Source organism: Parambassis ranga, chromosome 15, assembly GCF_900634625.1.
Source record: "Parambassis ranga chromosome 15, fParRan2.1, whole genome shotgun sequence".
NCBI lineage: Eukaryota > Metazoa > Chordata > Actinopteri > Ambassidae > Parambassis > Parambassis ranga.
In genome coordinates, this window is record NC_041035.1 from 10,431,763 (window position 1) to 10,447,244 (window position 15,482).

General features: G+C 41.1%; 1 protein-coding gene across 7 annotated transcripts; it reads right to left on the bottom strand.

The window, feature by feature from the left end:
- Positions 1-298: 298 nt before the first annotated feature.
- On the bottom strand, positions 299-14,819 carry LOC114447084 (pleckstrin homology domain-containing family A member 1-like). 7 transcript variants are annotated; one of them, XR_003671812.1, is made up of 15 exons: positions 14,697-14,819; positions 11,358-11,602; positions 10,456-10,512; positions 10,285-10,330; positions 7,709-7,806; positions 7,205-7,336; positions 6,451-6,591; positions 6,016-6,084; positions 5,447-5,511; positions 5,256-5,319; positions 4,516-4,605; positions 3,786-3,859; positions 2,989-3,063; positions 2,024-2,260; positions 1,791-1,932 (listed from the first exon to the last, which is right to left on the bottom strand). XR_003671812.1 is itself a non-coding variant. In XM_028423110.1 (14 exons), exons 2-14 carry the CDS (start codon positions 11,496-11,498, stop codon positions 1,701-1,703), a joined length of 1,284 nt encoding a protein of 427 aa, XP_028278911.1. In that variant the 5' UTR covers positions 11,499-11,602; positions 14,697-14,819; the 3' UTR covers positions 1,557-1,700. The 7 variants fall into 7 exon arrangements, 5 of the variants coding, with proteins under 5 accessions (XP_028278913.1, XP_028278911.1, XP_028278912.1 ...); XM_028423110.1 differs by lacking the exon at positions 2,024-2,260 and having other exon boundaries at positions 1,557-1,932; XM_028423111.1 differs by lacking the exon at positions 2,024-2,260 and having other exon boundaries at positions 1,557-1,932; positions 14,675-14,803.
- Positions 14,820-15,482: the final 663 nt, after the last annotated feature.

A 15,482-nucleotide genomic window follows, 5' to 3' on the forward strand; every position in this document is an offset into this window, starting at 1 on the left:
TGCAGGGTGTTTATCTGTAGCTGAACATGTTTTTCTGTTTAATTATTATGAACCATAAAATACATAGAAGCCTAAATTGCTGCGGCTACTTTCTCAGGAGTCCACAAAGTCTGGTTGTCCGAGATACCGTTACAGGTTGTAAAGTGATGCACGGTACTTCACACTGACTAACAAAGGTGGGTCAACTATATAAAAAACTATTCACTGTAGAGTTACATGTAAGTGTACTGGGGCTTGGAGTCCATTAACAGTTGACTCAATCACCTAAAGAAAAAAAAAAACACACCAGAGGACATCGTTAAACGAACAGACCTCCTGTATATTTAAAAACAAAGAGTCGATGGCAACTGTTACAACGATCAGACTAAATGTGGCTGCAATATATCTGCATAATTATACACACACAAATCTCATCTTTTTTATACTAGTTCTACAATAATTGAGTGTAATCTGTATTAAAGGGATAGCTGTGTTTTTTGAAGAGGGACGTATTTACACATAATCAGTGTATCACTTACAGCAGATTATGTTCACCCCAGCTTTACCTGGCAGTCAGACAGGGCATTGAAGCATTTATGTTTCTAGTAGCCACTAGTCTCCATTGACACACTTAACAGTGGAGTTGCAGCTGTGCAACTTCCATATTTCAAGATAAATTTAGACACATTAAAGTGTCCTGTACCACAAACATACTCATTGCTTTATCTTGACTTTTACACTGGCGAACTGAAGCTTTTATAGGAACCCGACTCCATTGATGAAAACAGAATACAGGGGCTGCTGGTCTACCACTGTGTGACTGGTGTTTTACGATGTTACTTCAGCGGCAAATTCAAGTGTTAAAAGATTATTTTAGAGAGCATTAACAACCAGCAACTCATGTTTTTTTCCCTTCAGAATAATCTTTCCTCCTCCCCATACTCCAAAATGAGAGTCGGATGATGACAACCTACTTATCTAACACACTGATCATGGATAAATACTTCATACAAACCCACTTCAATTACACTTACTATCCCTTTGATCCCTGATAGGATCTATATCCTTAACACTGGCCAAAAACAGCAGACAAATCCAGTGTTACAATAATGAGTGGACCACACAGTTTAGCATGAGCAGATCTGAGGGGTGCCGTGAAGCCCATCCTCAGTGCCAACACTCTATTCATGAGGAAACTTCCTAAAAGTTCCCTTATTTTCTTGGCACAAAGTGGTTTGCCCATAAATACCACTGAATGCAGAGTTGTGCCTGTACAGGTTAAAATAAAGCTCTGAAAAAAATTAAAAAACATTTTTTTGGGACAACATCAACTCTTTGTAACTGCAACAGCAGGCAGGCAGCGGGGTGTGGGTGTAGACCGGGTCGTCTTTGGCACACAAGTGCAGTTCACCCAAACTTGTCTCTTGTGCACACTGATGGTGAAGCTCCAAAGATGAGTTTGTGGAACAGCACTGATTTCAAAACCAAAGTCGGCATTCTTTATCACCGGTTTCACAGGATTTTCTTCTTTATCTGTGTGATCACCAAACACACAGCGAAGCAAGCTTTAATGTCCAGTTAAGCGGGTCACACCTCGCTCACTGGCAGGTCAGCATCATCCAGGTCCAGGGGAGTCTCAAGCATCTGTGGCTCAAAGCTGCTCCGCCGTCGCCATGGTGACTCCTCAGAGTTAGCAATTGTGTCCACGGGTGGCCTGCAAGTCACTTTGCCAGGCGCGTCTCCTGCAGAGAGAGGCGTGCTGGCGTGTGGTTGTGACTGGGGCGTGGCAGCAGGCTCATGAAGTGCTCGCTGTCCCACGCCAGGCTGCGAGCGTGCGCCGCACGTGACAGTAGCCCCCCGCTCTGGGTAGCATGGTGGCATGGCAGATATGGGCGAGCGAGGGACGGGGGGACCCGCGGGGCTGCGGTAGAAAGTGGAACGGCTGCTGTGTTCCTGCAAGAACGGAAGAGGCAAGATTTCAGAGAGGAAAGTCAAATCCTGACATAAGCGGTTTATTTAAAAAGAGTCAAAGTGAGTTACAGACTTGGAGTTAGCACCGGCGTGTGGAGCCTGATGCAGCTTGAAGGTTGGAGGTGCTGAAGAATGTAGCATTACAAGAGAGTGGAGATGGTGGTAGTAGTAATAGTAGTAGTAGAGGTAGCAGGAATAGTAGTGTCAGCACAGGGTTAATTTGGTAGGTTGCAGTGGAAGTTCGAACAGATGAAGCAGTGGTTGGTTGTTGCTCATTATTTCACAGCTTTTCATTGTCAAATTTCAATCTCTGTAAAAAATAGATGCATAAAAGGAAAAGAAAGGAAAAAGAGGTAGTGAAAGGCAGAACAGGGGAAGGTACAGAGCAGTAGGTGAAATGTTAGTTAGACAAACAGTGATATCACAGCAAAAGACTGCAGTACAAGTCAGTCCCATTTACAGCTCTGATAGATATGTCAAGCTTTGCAACCGTCTGATAAGAATCCTAAATAATTCTAATATTTCTGCAAACTGTAAGCAACAACAAGATTTTAAATATGACATTATTTAAATGTGTGTTAAATATGTGGAAGTCCTGAGGGAGATTCCAGTCAATATTTATATTTTTTGATGTAACATGATGTCTCATGTGCATATTGTCTATACATCCACTCATAACTGTGCTGGACTTTATATTGCAGTGACAAATGAGCACAAACACCAATGAAAATTGTGAAAAATGTCCAAAAGCTGTTCACAGAAGGAACTTTCTGTTTTTTTTCTCCAAAATCAAGCTCATGCAGAATTTTGGAGGGCATAAAGAAACAAAATATTAGGAAATATGTTGCAGGTCATTGCAGTAACTGATCTGAGTTATTGTCACGCAAATCAACACCCACAGTGGGTTGTGTGAACTGAACTGACTGTTGAACCCTCATTACAAAACTGTTAAAACACTGAGTACATAGAAATATAGGAAGTTAACAAGGAAATGTGAATCTTATTATGTATGAGAAAGAGAGAAAAGAAAAAACATACAGGCAGCGAACAGGAGGAAGGAGGAGAGACAAGCAGGATGTCACACATCTAAGACAGGTACACAGCTGCAGCAGACTGCAGAGATAACAGAGATAGGGCACGGAGGGAAGAGAAACAGAATGTATGAAAAACACAGTAATAAAGACACCAAAGATAGAAACAGGCCCAACGTATTCACAGGTCATACAGACCATGCAGTCAGTGCATGTTTGTGCATGTATATTTCATTTTTACATTCAAACACCATCTGCAATGATGAAGACAGGCAGAAGCTTTGCAGGTGAAGCTGAAAGGACTGCAGATCTTTGAGATGGTCATATTTCAAGTGGCAGTGTTAATCTTTGTAACATTTGAGCTGTGCTTTATTTGAACTGCTACGCCTGTGACAACAGCTACCACATGCAAGAGAAATAAGCGCACCCTCTGTCTTATAATTTTCTGACACAAGATTTGTTTCTGTTTAGCTGAATGCGTCAGCTTTAAGCTGAGCTTAATGTGAGAGTGCAGCAAGAGAAAAAAAAGGAGGAGGAGAGATGAATGAGAGAAGCAATGAGGATGAGGGTGTGAAGGGGCGAGCAGGTTCCTGGGTTATCACAGCCATACTTAGGAAGTTGTTGCTTCTTAGCCCAAAAAAAAACATAAAAAAAGGAGGGGGGAAGGGGGTATCAGATGCGCGCTCAGATCTGATCTGCTCTCATAATGTCTACAACCAAAAGGGCCAGCCAGTGAGTGTGGAAAAAAAGTATTAAAAAGGTGAACGTATAGTTTAAAAGGGGGATTTAGACGAGCTGACATACGTGCTGCTGCACTCCCCGATTCGGGACGTATACCTCTGTATACAAGGGTTCGACAGCCGTCTGGCCTGCCGCATCTGCAACAACACAGTGCAAAGCAGGATTAGAGCAGATGGGCCGTCTTCCCATCGGTAGAGGAGGAGGAGGTGGAGAGAATGTGACAAAGACAAGAGGCACAGAAGAGGAAAAACAAGCCAGAAAGAAAGAAAGAAAGACACAGGAGGCACAGACGCAGCGCAGAGAAGGATTCCATTCTAACCAGAGGGGACAGGCTGCGGGAGAAGTCTGTGTTCCCTCTGCAGACGGACTTCGGAAATGTCTCTTCTCACATGTCAGATATACCTGCCTGCCTCTATATGCAGGCTGCTGATAAAAATATGGAATTTCCAAAACATAGGTAGTTTCTAGTATCTTTACGTGATAATCAACATGATGAAACTTCTTTATAGCCTGGTAGTGCATGTCTCAAGTCTGTGTCCTGGTCCTCAGCTTAGGAACTGGGTGTAAGCTACACAGAGCGGAAATCTATGTTGTTATTCGAGGATACACCCACAAACATTCGTAGTTAAACTACAAGACAATGACAATGATACAAATAGGTCTTGTAGATAACTCACTCAGTAAGCATTCAATTCTGATCATGCAAGACAGAGTTAAATCTCAGGTTACTGTTTGGTTAAAAGTTTAACAGATTTAAGTCTTACTCTAATGATATATATGTAAGGATACATACTGTGGCAGCTGACCTCCCCGGCCCCCGCTGGGCTACAATGGCCCCTGAGACAGCTTTGATCCAGCTGTGCATCTCTTCAGGACTGTCCGCCTAATGGAGACAGAGGAAGAGAAAACGACAGTCTTTTACATTTTTACTTTTACTTTTACATTTACACTATTATTTCCAATATGACAGTATTTGAAAATTAATATGGGTTATTTGAACAACACAATCTGTTTGGATGAGATTTCTTTTCCATTTTCTGATTAAGAAATGTGGGATTTGCTGGGTATTAGTCGAGTTTCAGGAGGATTTTCACAGCTCTTTCATTATCTTTCCATTTGAGGTTTGCGAAACACTGCTTCTTGCTCGTTTACTCAATGTTTACTGTCGGATCGGTCTTGTACTCAAACCTACAAGCCAAATGTTTGGAAGAATAAAGTATTGCTACAAGCCCCCCAAACATCGACTACATTACTTGTATGAGAAAACACACACACCCTTTGAAAGACTTGGATATCAAACATTCTGACCAAAAGTGTGGGCTTTTCTTTCACAAACGGCTGCCTAGTTGGTTTGTATATAACACAGAGAACTGACAGCTGGCAACTGACAACTGCTGTAAACAAAAAACAAAAAAGCCTACTCACACGTGACAGGAAAAAAAGCATGCAGTTGATAAAAAAGAAAATGGCTGAATGCTACAGTGAGAAATTTCTAAGTGTTAGCTGGTTTTATTTTAGCAAAAAAAGATGTACCTGTATGTAAAATGTCCTTGATGTGGTCACGACTTCAAACAGATTATCTCTCATCATGATGTCACTACGAAAAAGCAGTAAACAAGTTGGGTCATATTTTTATTTCATCTATATCAGAAAAGGTAAACACAGTTCTCCTGGACAAAGACATTTTTCTGTACAATGGGAAAATGTCGGTACATGTTAAATACCTCTGCTTGCACTCCTGGACTTTGTGAACTTCCTTTAGTGGGATCATTCTCAGAGGTTCTTTCTCCTAGACACAGAGATAACAAATGGTGTTATTTGTATGTATATTACACTGTAGGCTGAATACTTGCTGGGCTTGCAGAAAGAGAAGAAAGTGATCTTTTGTAAAGGAAACTACAAACCCTCATCTAACAACCCTGATGGTTGTAACTTTCTTGACCTGACCATTTGATACAGCAGACAGGGAGTCTGTGTCCTTGGGGCCTGTTGATAGCCAAATAAACAGATAAATTTGTCAAATAAGGGCAAACTCTGACAAGGACAGGGTATGGGACGTGCAGTATTATCCTGAGGACAGCCGGTATGACTGTGTATGTGTGTCTGGTGTGTAAGAAAGGCAAAAGGGGGGTGAAGACATGTAGGGACATGCCAAGTGAAGGCACTGAATTCCACAGCCCGCAGATAAAACATGTTAGAACTGTGTGTGCTTGCCTTAAGCCTGTGAGGGTAAATCCACATGTATTGTCAATAAAAACATTCCTTGAAACAAAATGTAATTACTGTTAATTACCAGATCGGACTTGAAGTAACTCATTGAGTTTTCTTCCAAGAGGAAGTATCGCCTTTTCCAGTTCCTCATCTGAGGAGAAAAGAGAAAACCGGTTCTCAAACTTCATAAACTTATTACACTTGCAATTCTGCTACAATTGATGGAAGCACAATTTGTTCCACTTTTATGTCTCTCTATTGAGAGGCAAGTACATTATTCTTAGTACTTGAAAAGATTTATTTCCCCAAGCTACTTAAATCAAGCCTTTGCCTTGCCTTCTATATGAAGGCGCAATTTATTTTTTTGTTGAAAACAAAAACTGAAAACTATGTGTTTATTCTATGTGAATTTTCATAAACAGTCTCCCAATTGATCTACTGAACCGAAAAAAAAAAACGTTTTGCATAATACCTCAAATGAAACCAGAAGACAAACCAGACAGACACAGATACTCACTACAGCTCCCTGTTTGACGCAGTAGCCTGATTTGATGACGGTGTGCTCCTGAGCGGACCTGCCTAGAAAGTATGGCAGCTGGCTGTGGGAACGATGCATGGCCTCACGGTCTGCTTTGTCTGCACTGTCACCACCTTCATGCTAGAGGGGGAATAAAACCAGAAATATTATAAATAGGTCGGACAAAATTTGGGTTAGAAATTGCACAGAAATATTGGTAGACACAAGAAATATTGGTAGACACAAGACATACAGTAATGTCTGCACATGCAACCAAAGATTACTTTTTTCTGATCAGTCTCATAATCATTTATAAAATTGCGCTGCAGAATTTCTGTTTCTCACATCCTGAGTTGGTCCCCCAGATGCATTATTTGTCAAACCAACAGTCTAAATATTAACCATTTTCTTTTTAAATGATGTAAAACACTGTCTGTTTTTGAAGAAGATTATTTATTTCTGTCATGTCTGTAAACTCCTGATTTTAGCTCTGTTATAAAGAAGCTGAGTTGGTACATCTACATGGTTGCACAAGGACAAAAGACAGAGCTAAGTGGGTGAACTTTTTGTATATTTTCTGGTTCTCTAAACACACTGGAGATTATTATGGTAAAAACCACAAAAAGTGGATGCGGCATAATAAAATACACAATAAATGGTCTGTTGGTTACATTAATTAATAAATCATAGCGGTTCATAACAGATGTGGGTTCATGTGCCTGCATGTAAATACATGTGCTGCAGTACTATTCACCTGTGTCTGTGTGACAATGGGCACTCCTCCAATGATCTCTGTTTTATAGGAGACTTGCTTCTTGCTCCCAACGACATCTGGCAAAGACTTCTGGTTTTCTGAGTTCTGCTGGCCATCAGATAACTTTGGCACCTAAAGAAAAACAGAAACACATGCAGATGTTCTGTGGAATACAGCTGTGAGACAGAGAAGACAGTTGTCTCCATAGTTATGTATGTATAAGATGACAAGCCTGTAACACATTTTATATCAATTTCCTCCTCGCATAGCTCAGACTTCATATAGAACAATGGAAACACTCTTTTATCACAGTAACTCAGTTCAACAATACAGCATCCTGTTAGTCATACTCTGACTCACTCCTCCTCCTATCTGGTTTCTTCACAGAGGAAGAAATAAAAGTTTTTCTAAGTGATAAAACATGAGCCAAAATGAACAGATTATCTCCTCCTAATCAGAGAGGACGTGTACAGTATGTTGTGTGTGTGTGTCTGCTTGTCTTACTGTGATCTTGGTGGCTTTGTTGAGTGCGTTGACCCAGTCCACAAGGTCCTGCTGATCATTGGCCTGCAGGAAGAACTTCCTCATCCCAGCATTGATGACTAATAAGACCATAAAAATACAATAGTGGGAACAATAGAAAGAGGGAAAGTATATCCAGGCATCTTCTGTAACAATCAGACTACATTCTTTACACCACACTCAATACAATCTGAGAATAATGTAAACCGCACAAATAAATACATTTGCTATGAAGTGCCCAGACACATTTTTGGATTTTCTTGAAGAGAGAATATGAGTGTCAGAACCCATCGGCAGCAACATTTCTCTAGAGGTGTGAAACTGCTGAGCCGAGGGACTCTCAACACACTACCAACAACAGATTCTCTCCATGTGGATATTGAAGCAACTAAACTGCCTCGGTTTTTCACTAACACTTCTAACCATGACAGAGAAAAAAAAATTCTCACACATCTTTATACACCCATGTGAACAAAAGTGAACACTATTTTCACTGAGAAAGAAATTTTTGGGTCAAATGCTGATTAGCGATGGATCAGGATTTAGGAGCTGAAAGAACCTCTCGTTTTTTTCCCCCTCCACCATAAATACATCAGTTCTGCAGCTAAAACCATCTTTGTGTCTCCTTCTCCATTTCCTTTCGGCACCATGGCAGTAAATTACTTTAAAGTTGGACTGGCAAATTTGGCGGGGGCGATCCGAGAAAAAAAAAAAGAAGCCAAAAGTCTGTGGCACAATGACGATCATTCTTTCCTGTTCTGCGTTTGGACCTCGCTCCCCATCTTTCCACTTCCCTGTAAATAAATCTGTCTGTCTGGTGTCCTTCAGGTGACCAGCATGAAATACTCTAACAGGATGAACACACATGTGCTCACTTTGTGTGGGAGAGGTAAAATGTAGTGGTCTTTATGGCACTAGGAGAGGTGGTATCAGATCTGACTCATGCCTACACATTACAAAACAATGCTTTGTGCTGGGAAATGCAGTCCAGCAAGAGTTCACACAGATGCTTTTGATCTGTCACCATCACACACATACACACAGCACAGACCCTTATCCATCAATCACAGAATGCAATCAAGCCTCTATTATCTTTTTTTTTTTTTTTTTTTTTTAAAGAATCTGTAAGTGTGGCTGTCTTTACCAGACTTTTGTCACTACTTCTTCACCCAATGTCGTATCAGGAGCAGCAGGATTCACAGAGATCAGCAGAACATTTGGCTTGCAAATGCTAGTTTAAAAATAGCTTCATACATCTCTGAATCAGGTTCCGATTAGGATGTCGGCATCCTGTCGAAACTTCAACAAGGCGAAATGGGGTGCACACAGCCAGACATACACACAGGCAGGAAAGTCAACTTCTTCTAACACGTTTGTATTTCCTGCTATTGAAATGGCTGGAAGTGAAGGAGAGACGCTAGTAAACAATAACAAGAATAGAGGTTTATTCCTAAATTACCTGATGAGGCTTCTTATTTGTTGTACATCTTAATCAATGACAGACTTGACAGAAATGCTCAGGCCTGTAACCAGGTTGACTGGGTGGTCAATGGCCTCTTGTCAGACTGATATATTTCCTCTAAACACGACTAAAGTCCTTGAGCAGTTGTGCTACAGCAAAAAAAAAACAAGTTTAACTTGAAAAGAGTTTTGATTGTAGGACCTTGGGGCTGATGTGTGGCAGTGTAATCCCCTCATCAGCTTATTTAGTGTTTGTGATCCTATTGCAGGATCTAAAGAGATAAAGAAATAAATTGAGCCTTACTTCTTCATCAGTCCAAAATGTGTCTTGTTTACCTCAGAGTTCAAGCAAAAAGCAACAGCACCATTGAGTCTAACTGACTGGTGTTTGGCCCTAGTCCCTTTTTCTTGCCTGCCAAAGGTGTACAGAGGATGATCCACAATGTCAAAAAGCAGGAAAGTGCAGGCTTCCCTAAACCAGTCCTGCTGTTGAATAACATTCCATGGTTTGCACGCCACAAGCACAGGAGTGACGCAACACTGTATGTTAAACTTTGCAGCTACATACAATGCAAAATTCTTTGTTTGCAATGCAAACAAAAGTTCTCTTTAATATTTAGATTAGTAAGGAGAGATGAAAATCTTTCTGCAGTCAAACATGATGGACTCTATTGTATAGGACTGTAAAAAGAAAAGCCAGATCCCGCTGGCTTTATTAAACTTAGTAATATGATCCAACAAACCTTCACACTGATTAAGAGACAAACAATCTGGTCACGCAAACCCAGATCATTAACTGCTGTGGCATCCTGCATGTCTGTGTGTTTCCTAAACATACAATGTTGAACAAAGCTGCCTAAATGGTGGAGAGCAGCGTTTGACCAAATTTAGGGGGCACACAAGGGCAGCAAACATTCTTCTCTTCGGTTACACTCAGGGTATTCAGCTTAGTCAACATGTGATTGAGCACACCATCACTGCTGATGTTTGAAAAGAACTACATTTGGTATGTAGTTTCGATTAGCTGCACCAAGCCAGTATAGGAAAAAATACATTATTAACAAATAGCAAGATTTTGACGCTCAGTGTTTACTTACCAAAGCAGAATTCTGCTTTAGGCCTCAGTTTAGTGGCATCGCTGACCTAGAGGACAAAGCCCACATTGTTAGTTTCCCAGTTCAACTAAATACTGTAAAATAATTCCATTATTATCATTACTATAGTCTTATGAGGTTAGTTACAGACACACTTTAGTGTTAATGGTGTACCTTAGAGATGTAAGTGAGCTTGAGGGAACCGACACAGTCTGCACCAATAGGCAGGTTCTGTGGGGAAGAATATAAATGTGACACAATCACACAACAGAACTGGTGCTAAGCTGTGATCAGTGTGGTGGGTCAGTGAAGTAAGGCTCAGCACACCGGGTCAATATTATAGCACACTGTGGCTGCACACCATGATAGTTCGTTTCAGTGCCGTGCTGTGTTTCTGAAACAGATTTAACATCATTAAAATTGTATGTTTTACAATCTATAAAAAGAAAGGGACTTGCTAAATTATTTAAAATTTCTCCTGCACTACACGATTTTATGAATACTTTATGTAACAGTGCACTTACAAATACTGTGTCTCCGAACCAGAACAACCCAAGAGGAGTGTTACAGTGCAAAAACCAGTGACAACAAGGGTCACAGGTCATGACAGAGGAAGCAGTGATGACCACTGCAGCTGATTTAAAGACTGCTGCCGACATGTACTCAGCCCAGATAAGAACAGAAGACAAACAGCAAATCTAAGGTTTGGAGTTAAAATACATAATATACTAAATTATTTACAACAATGTTTACCAAGAGCTAAAACACAGACACACCGTTATCCCTGTGCCTGCAATATGTGCTTCCCAATTCTGTCAACTAGAATTACATAATTACAAGTTCTCCCATCCTTGTGAGGCGGCCTGGCAATGGAAACATTTTGAGTGTACTCAATTTTGTGTTCATAATGAATGGAGACTTCTTAGCTATGAGTAGTCTGCAGTCAGCAAACAGTTGCATGAATGGCAGACCATCTACACAGATAACTAGCTCCCATGTACTTGTCTAGAGATTGTACAGATTTCTGGAGGATTGTTTAAGCTAATAGCTAAGCTAGCACAGCTCTGTGTCGTTACCTGTGGGTTGTCCATGAACCAAACCAAGCTCCCCTGCTGTGTGTCCAGTATGAAGTAACGGCGCAGGAACTTGCCGCTGCTCTCATTCTCCTCAATGTCCAGAAAGCCACAGATGCGGTTCTGTCGGTCCACGTAAGGCATCTCGCCACCGGGACATTCCCTGGCCTACCGAGGCCGGGTAATGCAGAGAGAGAAAGAGAGAGGAGCGGGTGAAGAGCGAGGGCAAGCGGGACTGGGAGGGATTCCTTAAGGACACAGAGAAAAGAGTGAAAAGAGAGATGAATGAGAAGGGAGGGAATTTTTTCAGTTCAGTCGCTTGTTCTGGTTCTCTCTGTATGTACTCTATCTGTGGTCTCTCTGCCACCTGGAGCTCACCAGGCTACAGCCAGTGAGGGGATCATGTGACACAAACCACAACCCCGCCTTATATCAGCCTCACCCACTTTCTCGTTCCCTTTTTTCTCTCTCTGTCTTTTTTTTTCTATAACACATACTCGACACTGTCACTCTCTCTTGTACCTCCTCCACCAACCCTGGCTTACTCCCATTTCTCCCCCTTGCACTCCTCTTCTCTCTCATTCTGTGAGCAATCTCCTCCCAACTGCGCTCTCATCCGATTTGGCAAGCCTCTGGCCAGCCCCTTCTATGCCCTCCCTCTCTCCTCTCCTCACAGCTGAGCACCCGCTTGAGCATTGTCAAAAAATAAAAAATAAAAAAAAAAAGGCACCACTGAGCTCAGCCATGTTCGACACAAAACACCAACACCCTCAGGTGCTGTGCGGGAGACATGCAATATTTAACCTGCTGAGCTTAGACACATCCTTGAAACGTATATTCTCTGTTAATCAACAAAAAAGTAAATCTGTACATCTCTTTTGTCCTGCATGTGTGAAAGCTCAATGTCAAACCTTGCACGGGTGGGCGCCACATTACTGTAGGCATATTGTCTCATTAGTCTGCTTAAGCTGTTGTCTTTGTGGGCTGAGCCTAAAATATGTGAGTGAGATGAGTCTGTGGAAGGCAAAGATAAAGACGCTCTTTCTGCAGAACATTATGAGTACTGTGTGGGTGGATGGGGGCAAAGAAGGGACAAAAGGCCCAGTTGTTGTGCATTGACTCTGTGCTGAGAGCCCCCTGCTTCTTCCCGAGTCATCCCATTTGACACACAGGCATAAGAAAGGAGCAACACTGTCCGAGGCATCTATCTCAGTACTAAACAAACACTGACTGTCATGTGAGAGAGACATTTCTGTAGAGTGCAGTGATCCTGTAAAATGAGGTACTGTGCACACTTCTTAGCTGTGAACAGGCGTTTGAATTCTGGTAACACAGAACAACAATAATGCAAAAGATAGATAGATTCTAACAAGGTGAATAGGCAGCTATGTACACAACAAACACCTATATTTCAACATGCAAACTTGCTACCTGGACTTATTTTTGTTGTATGCATTATTTTCATATAAATGTAAAATAACGATTTATTTTTGACTAAAAATGCATCATGAATAAAAGGAATTCCTTAGTCCTCAGAGAATTATTACTATTTTTGCTACCCACACTTTTATGGAGTTTTTGGATTTCAGCTCACTGTTCAGACAACAGACTGCTGTCTTCTGTTCAGTACAAGGAATATTTAATTAATCAGATTTCACTACACAGTAACTAAGGCCAAACAAATTCATAATAACATCAAACATCTTGATGTCGATAATGTTCTAATGTTTTGTTTATGCTGCCTTACCAGGAAGAAGAAAATGCAGTCAAGGCCCTGATAACTGACTAATTCATGCAAGTAATGTCTACCTCAGAAGTAAAGGACTGGCTAGTCTTGAGCTATATAATTGAGCATGTAAACCCCTCCATTATAATGAGGATGCTCCTGCATACATGGCAGACAATGATCAGAAACCATGGGGTGTTTATATGGTGCAGTATCCCAGTTTCTATTTGCAGAACTCCTGGTAGCATATTTGGGTTCCTGTAGCCAGGATATGAGGTTTACATGGTCAAACAACCAGGATACTTCAAAACAGATCATTATGTAAAGGTTCAAACAAGCCCGTTCTGTCCAGTGTAAACTAGGGAAAGTGTGAGAGATACACTGAGGAAATACATTTTAAATGTACAAAGTGAGAAGCTGATGAAGGAGCAGACAGAGCAAGTGTAAAGGTCAAACTCTGAAAGATAAGGTGGCATGATAACAACTGGCTTCTTTCTAGGTCAAATAATCCCCAGGTAAAGTCCCTCTTTGTTCCACTGTCTCATTGCAGCAAACTGGTTGTAATACTAATTAAAATAATATGCCATTTTCAATGTTAAATGTATTTAATTAATATTTAATATTAAGTCATTTGTGTTCCATTACTTTATCAAGCACTCTGTACTGGTTTGGTACTTGGTAATAAATGATTGATTGGACAGAAGGATTGGAAAGGAAAAGATAAACCAGCCCTTCTGTGAGCAGAACTTTGCTTTCATCATTTTGTTTCGCTCACCAAATGAAAGCCTCATGAAAAAATGTGTCAAGAAGACACATAGGCGGTAAAGTTCTGTGTATGGTTTCAGAAAGTTCAACGGAAGAAATGAGATAAAACATGAGTGGGTGGTGGAGCAGAAGATATTTGCACAAAGGGCTGGCACTTCACTGACTCTGCAGGTCAGAGGTGGGACAGGTCATTCCAGTTCAGCTGAAAAGAGTCATGCTGTATGGCGTATGGAGGACATACCGCATACAGACTTTGGCCCTCAGAATTACTTGGTCAGACAGGGTCTTTATAAGGCACTGTGGGTCATTGTATTTCAAAAAATACTGAAGATGTTCACTTGGTGTAGCTAACTACCTGAGTTTATAACACATACAATTTGACCAACGTGCCTTCACAAGCAGAAAGGCTAGTTTAAAAACCACGAGCAGCTAAAGTTAGCACTTCAGATCTCCATTGCATGCTGACAACATTTGTGTTAGCAGCAGCATCAGCAGCTGTGGCTCGGATGGCTCTCTTGGCCTCAACTTAACTGGCAGACATGGCTCAGGTTAGCTAGCTAACAGCACATCGCAAACTTGTCCAACGAAACACAAAACAGCTAACATAATCTCAATTTACCACCGAAACTGCCATTCATGTGAGGCTGGACGAGTTAAAAACGATTAGGTGATATATGACTGTGCTAGCAGACAAGTTTTGTCAAACACGTTAACAAAACACAGCTAACACTGGCGACTCCTATTAGCCAGCTTCGTAAAATATTAACATTGAACTTTAACTGTACGAAACAACTAAGTTAGTTGCGTTTTTCATATTAATTAGTCGTACTATAAGCTTGAGATCCGCTCACCCGAGTCTTCCCTCCTGTAACTGCTGCACAGAGCGGCCGTGGGTCTCTCCGTGCTGTTGGGTCTGTCCTCTGTGCCTCAGCCCATCTCCTCCTGATCCAGGACACACAGCGCTGCTGTTGCCGACAGCCCTGCACAGATCGTCTGTTGTGAGGATGATCACTCATATGGTATTTTGGTAGTTTTGATGCTACTGGGCATTACTTCCAGATTAACTCTCTGATCGGCAGGTAATGATTTGTTAGGCAAAAACAGGACCGGAGATTTAGTAGTTAAAATGCTAAACCCAATTATTAAAGGACATCAAACAGTTCAGATTTTTATTTTATTTTATTGTGGTAAAAAGCCTTATGAACATAGCCTACTTAGTTTTACTTTAAATATCTATATTTTATGTATGATAAACTACTCTTTTCAAACAGTGGCTGGGATGGATAGTTGCCATATGTCCTTAAAATTTGTAGCCGAGAAATACAGATCAGAGTGAGAGCTCTGAAATTTGATAACATCTATGTGTAGGGTGTCAACATGGATGGAAAGCAGACTATTCATATCAGAACGGTAATTTAGCGACATCTAATGTTTGAAAGGTGCAGCCACTCAGGCCTGGCTGATCTGAAACTGACTATTATTGCATAACATTTATTTAGTAATCAAATACGGAACTGATTTTGTTCATCTGTATAGTAACTAGATCACACCAAACAGGAGATGTGCGAGTTTTTTTTTTAATTTGAAGGACTATAAATCTAAAACAAAATGCATTTCCTGCACTCAAATGCTTTATT

Bases quoted from the DNA above. Each gene is read 5' to 3' on its own strand.
- LOC114447084 (XM_028423110.1), bottom strand. From the start codon at position 11,498: ATGCCTTACGTGGACCGACAGAACCGCATCTGTGGCTTTCTGGACATT. The intron at 7,807-10,284 runs GTAAGTAAACAC...TGGTCTTATTAG, and splicing joins TAAAGCAGAATTCTGCTTTG to TCATCAATGCTGGGATGAGG. The intron at 3,860-4,515 runs GTATGTATCCTT...GTGTTGTTGCAG, and splicing joins CGGGGAGGTCAGCTGCCACA to ATGCGGCAGGCCAGACGGCT.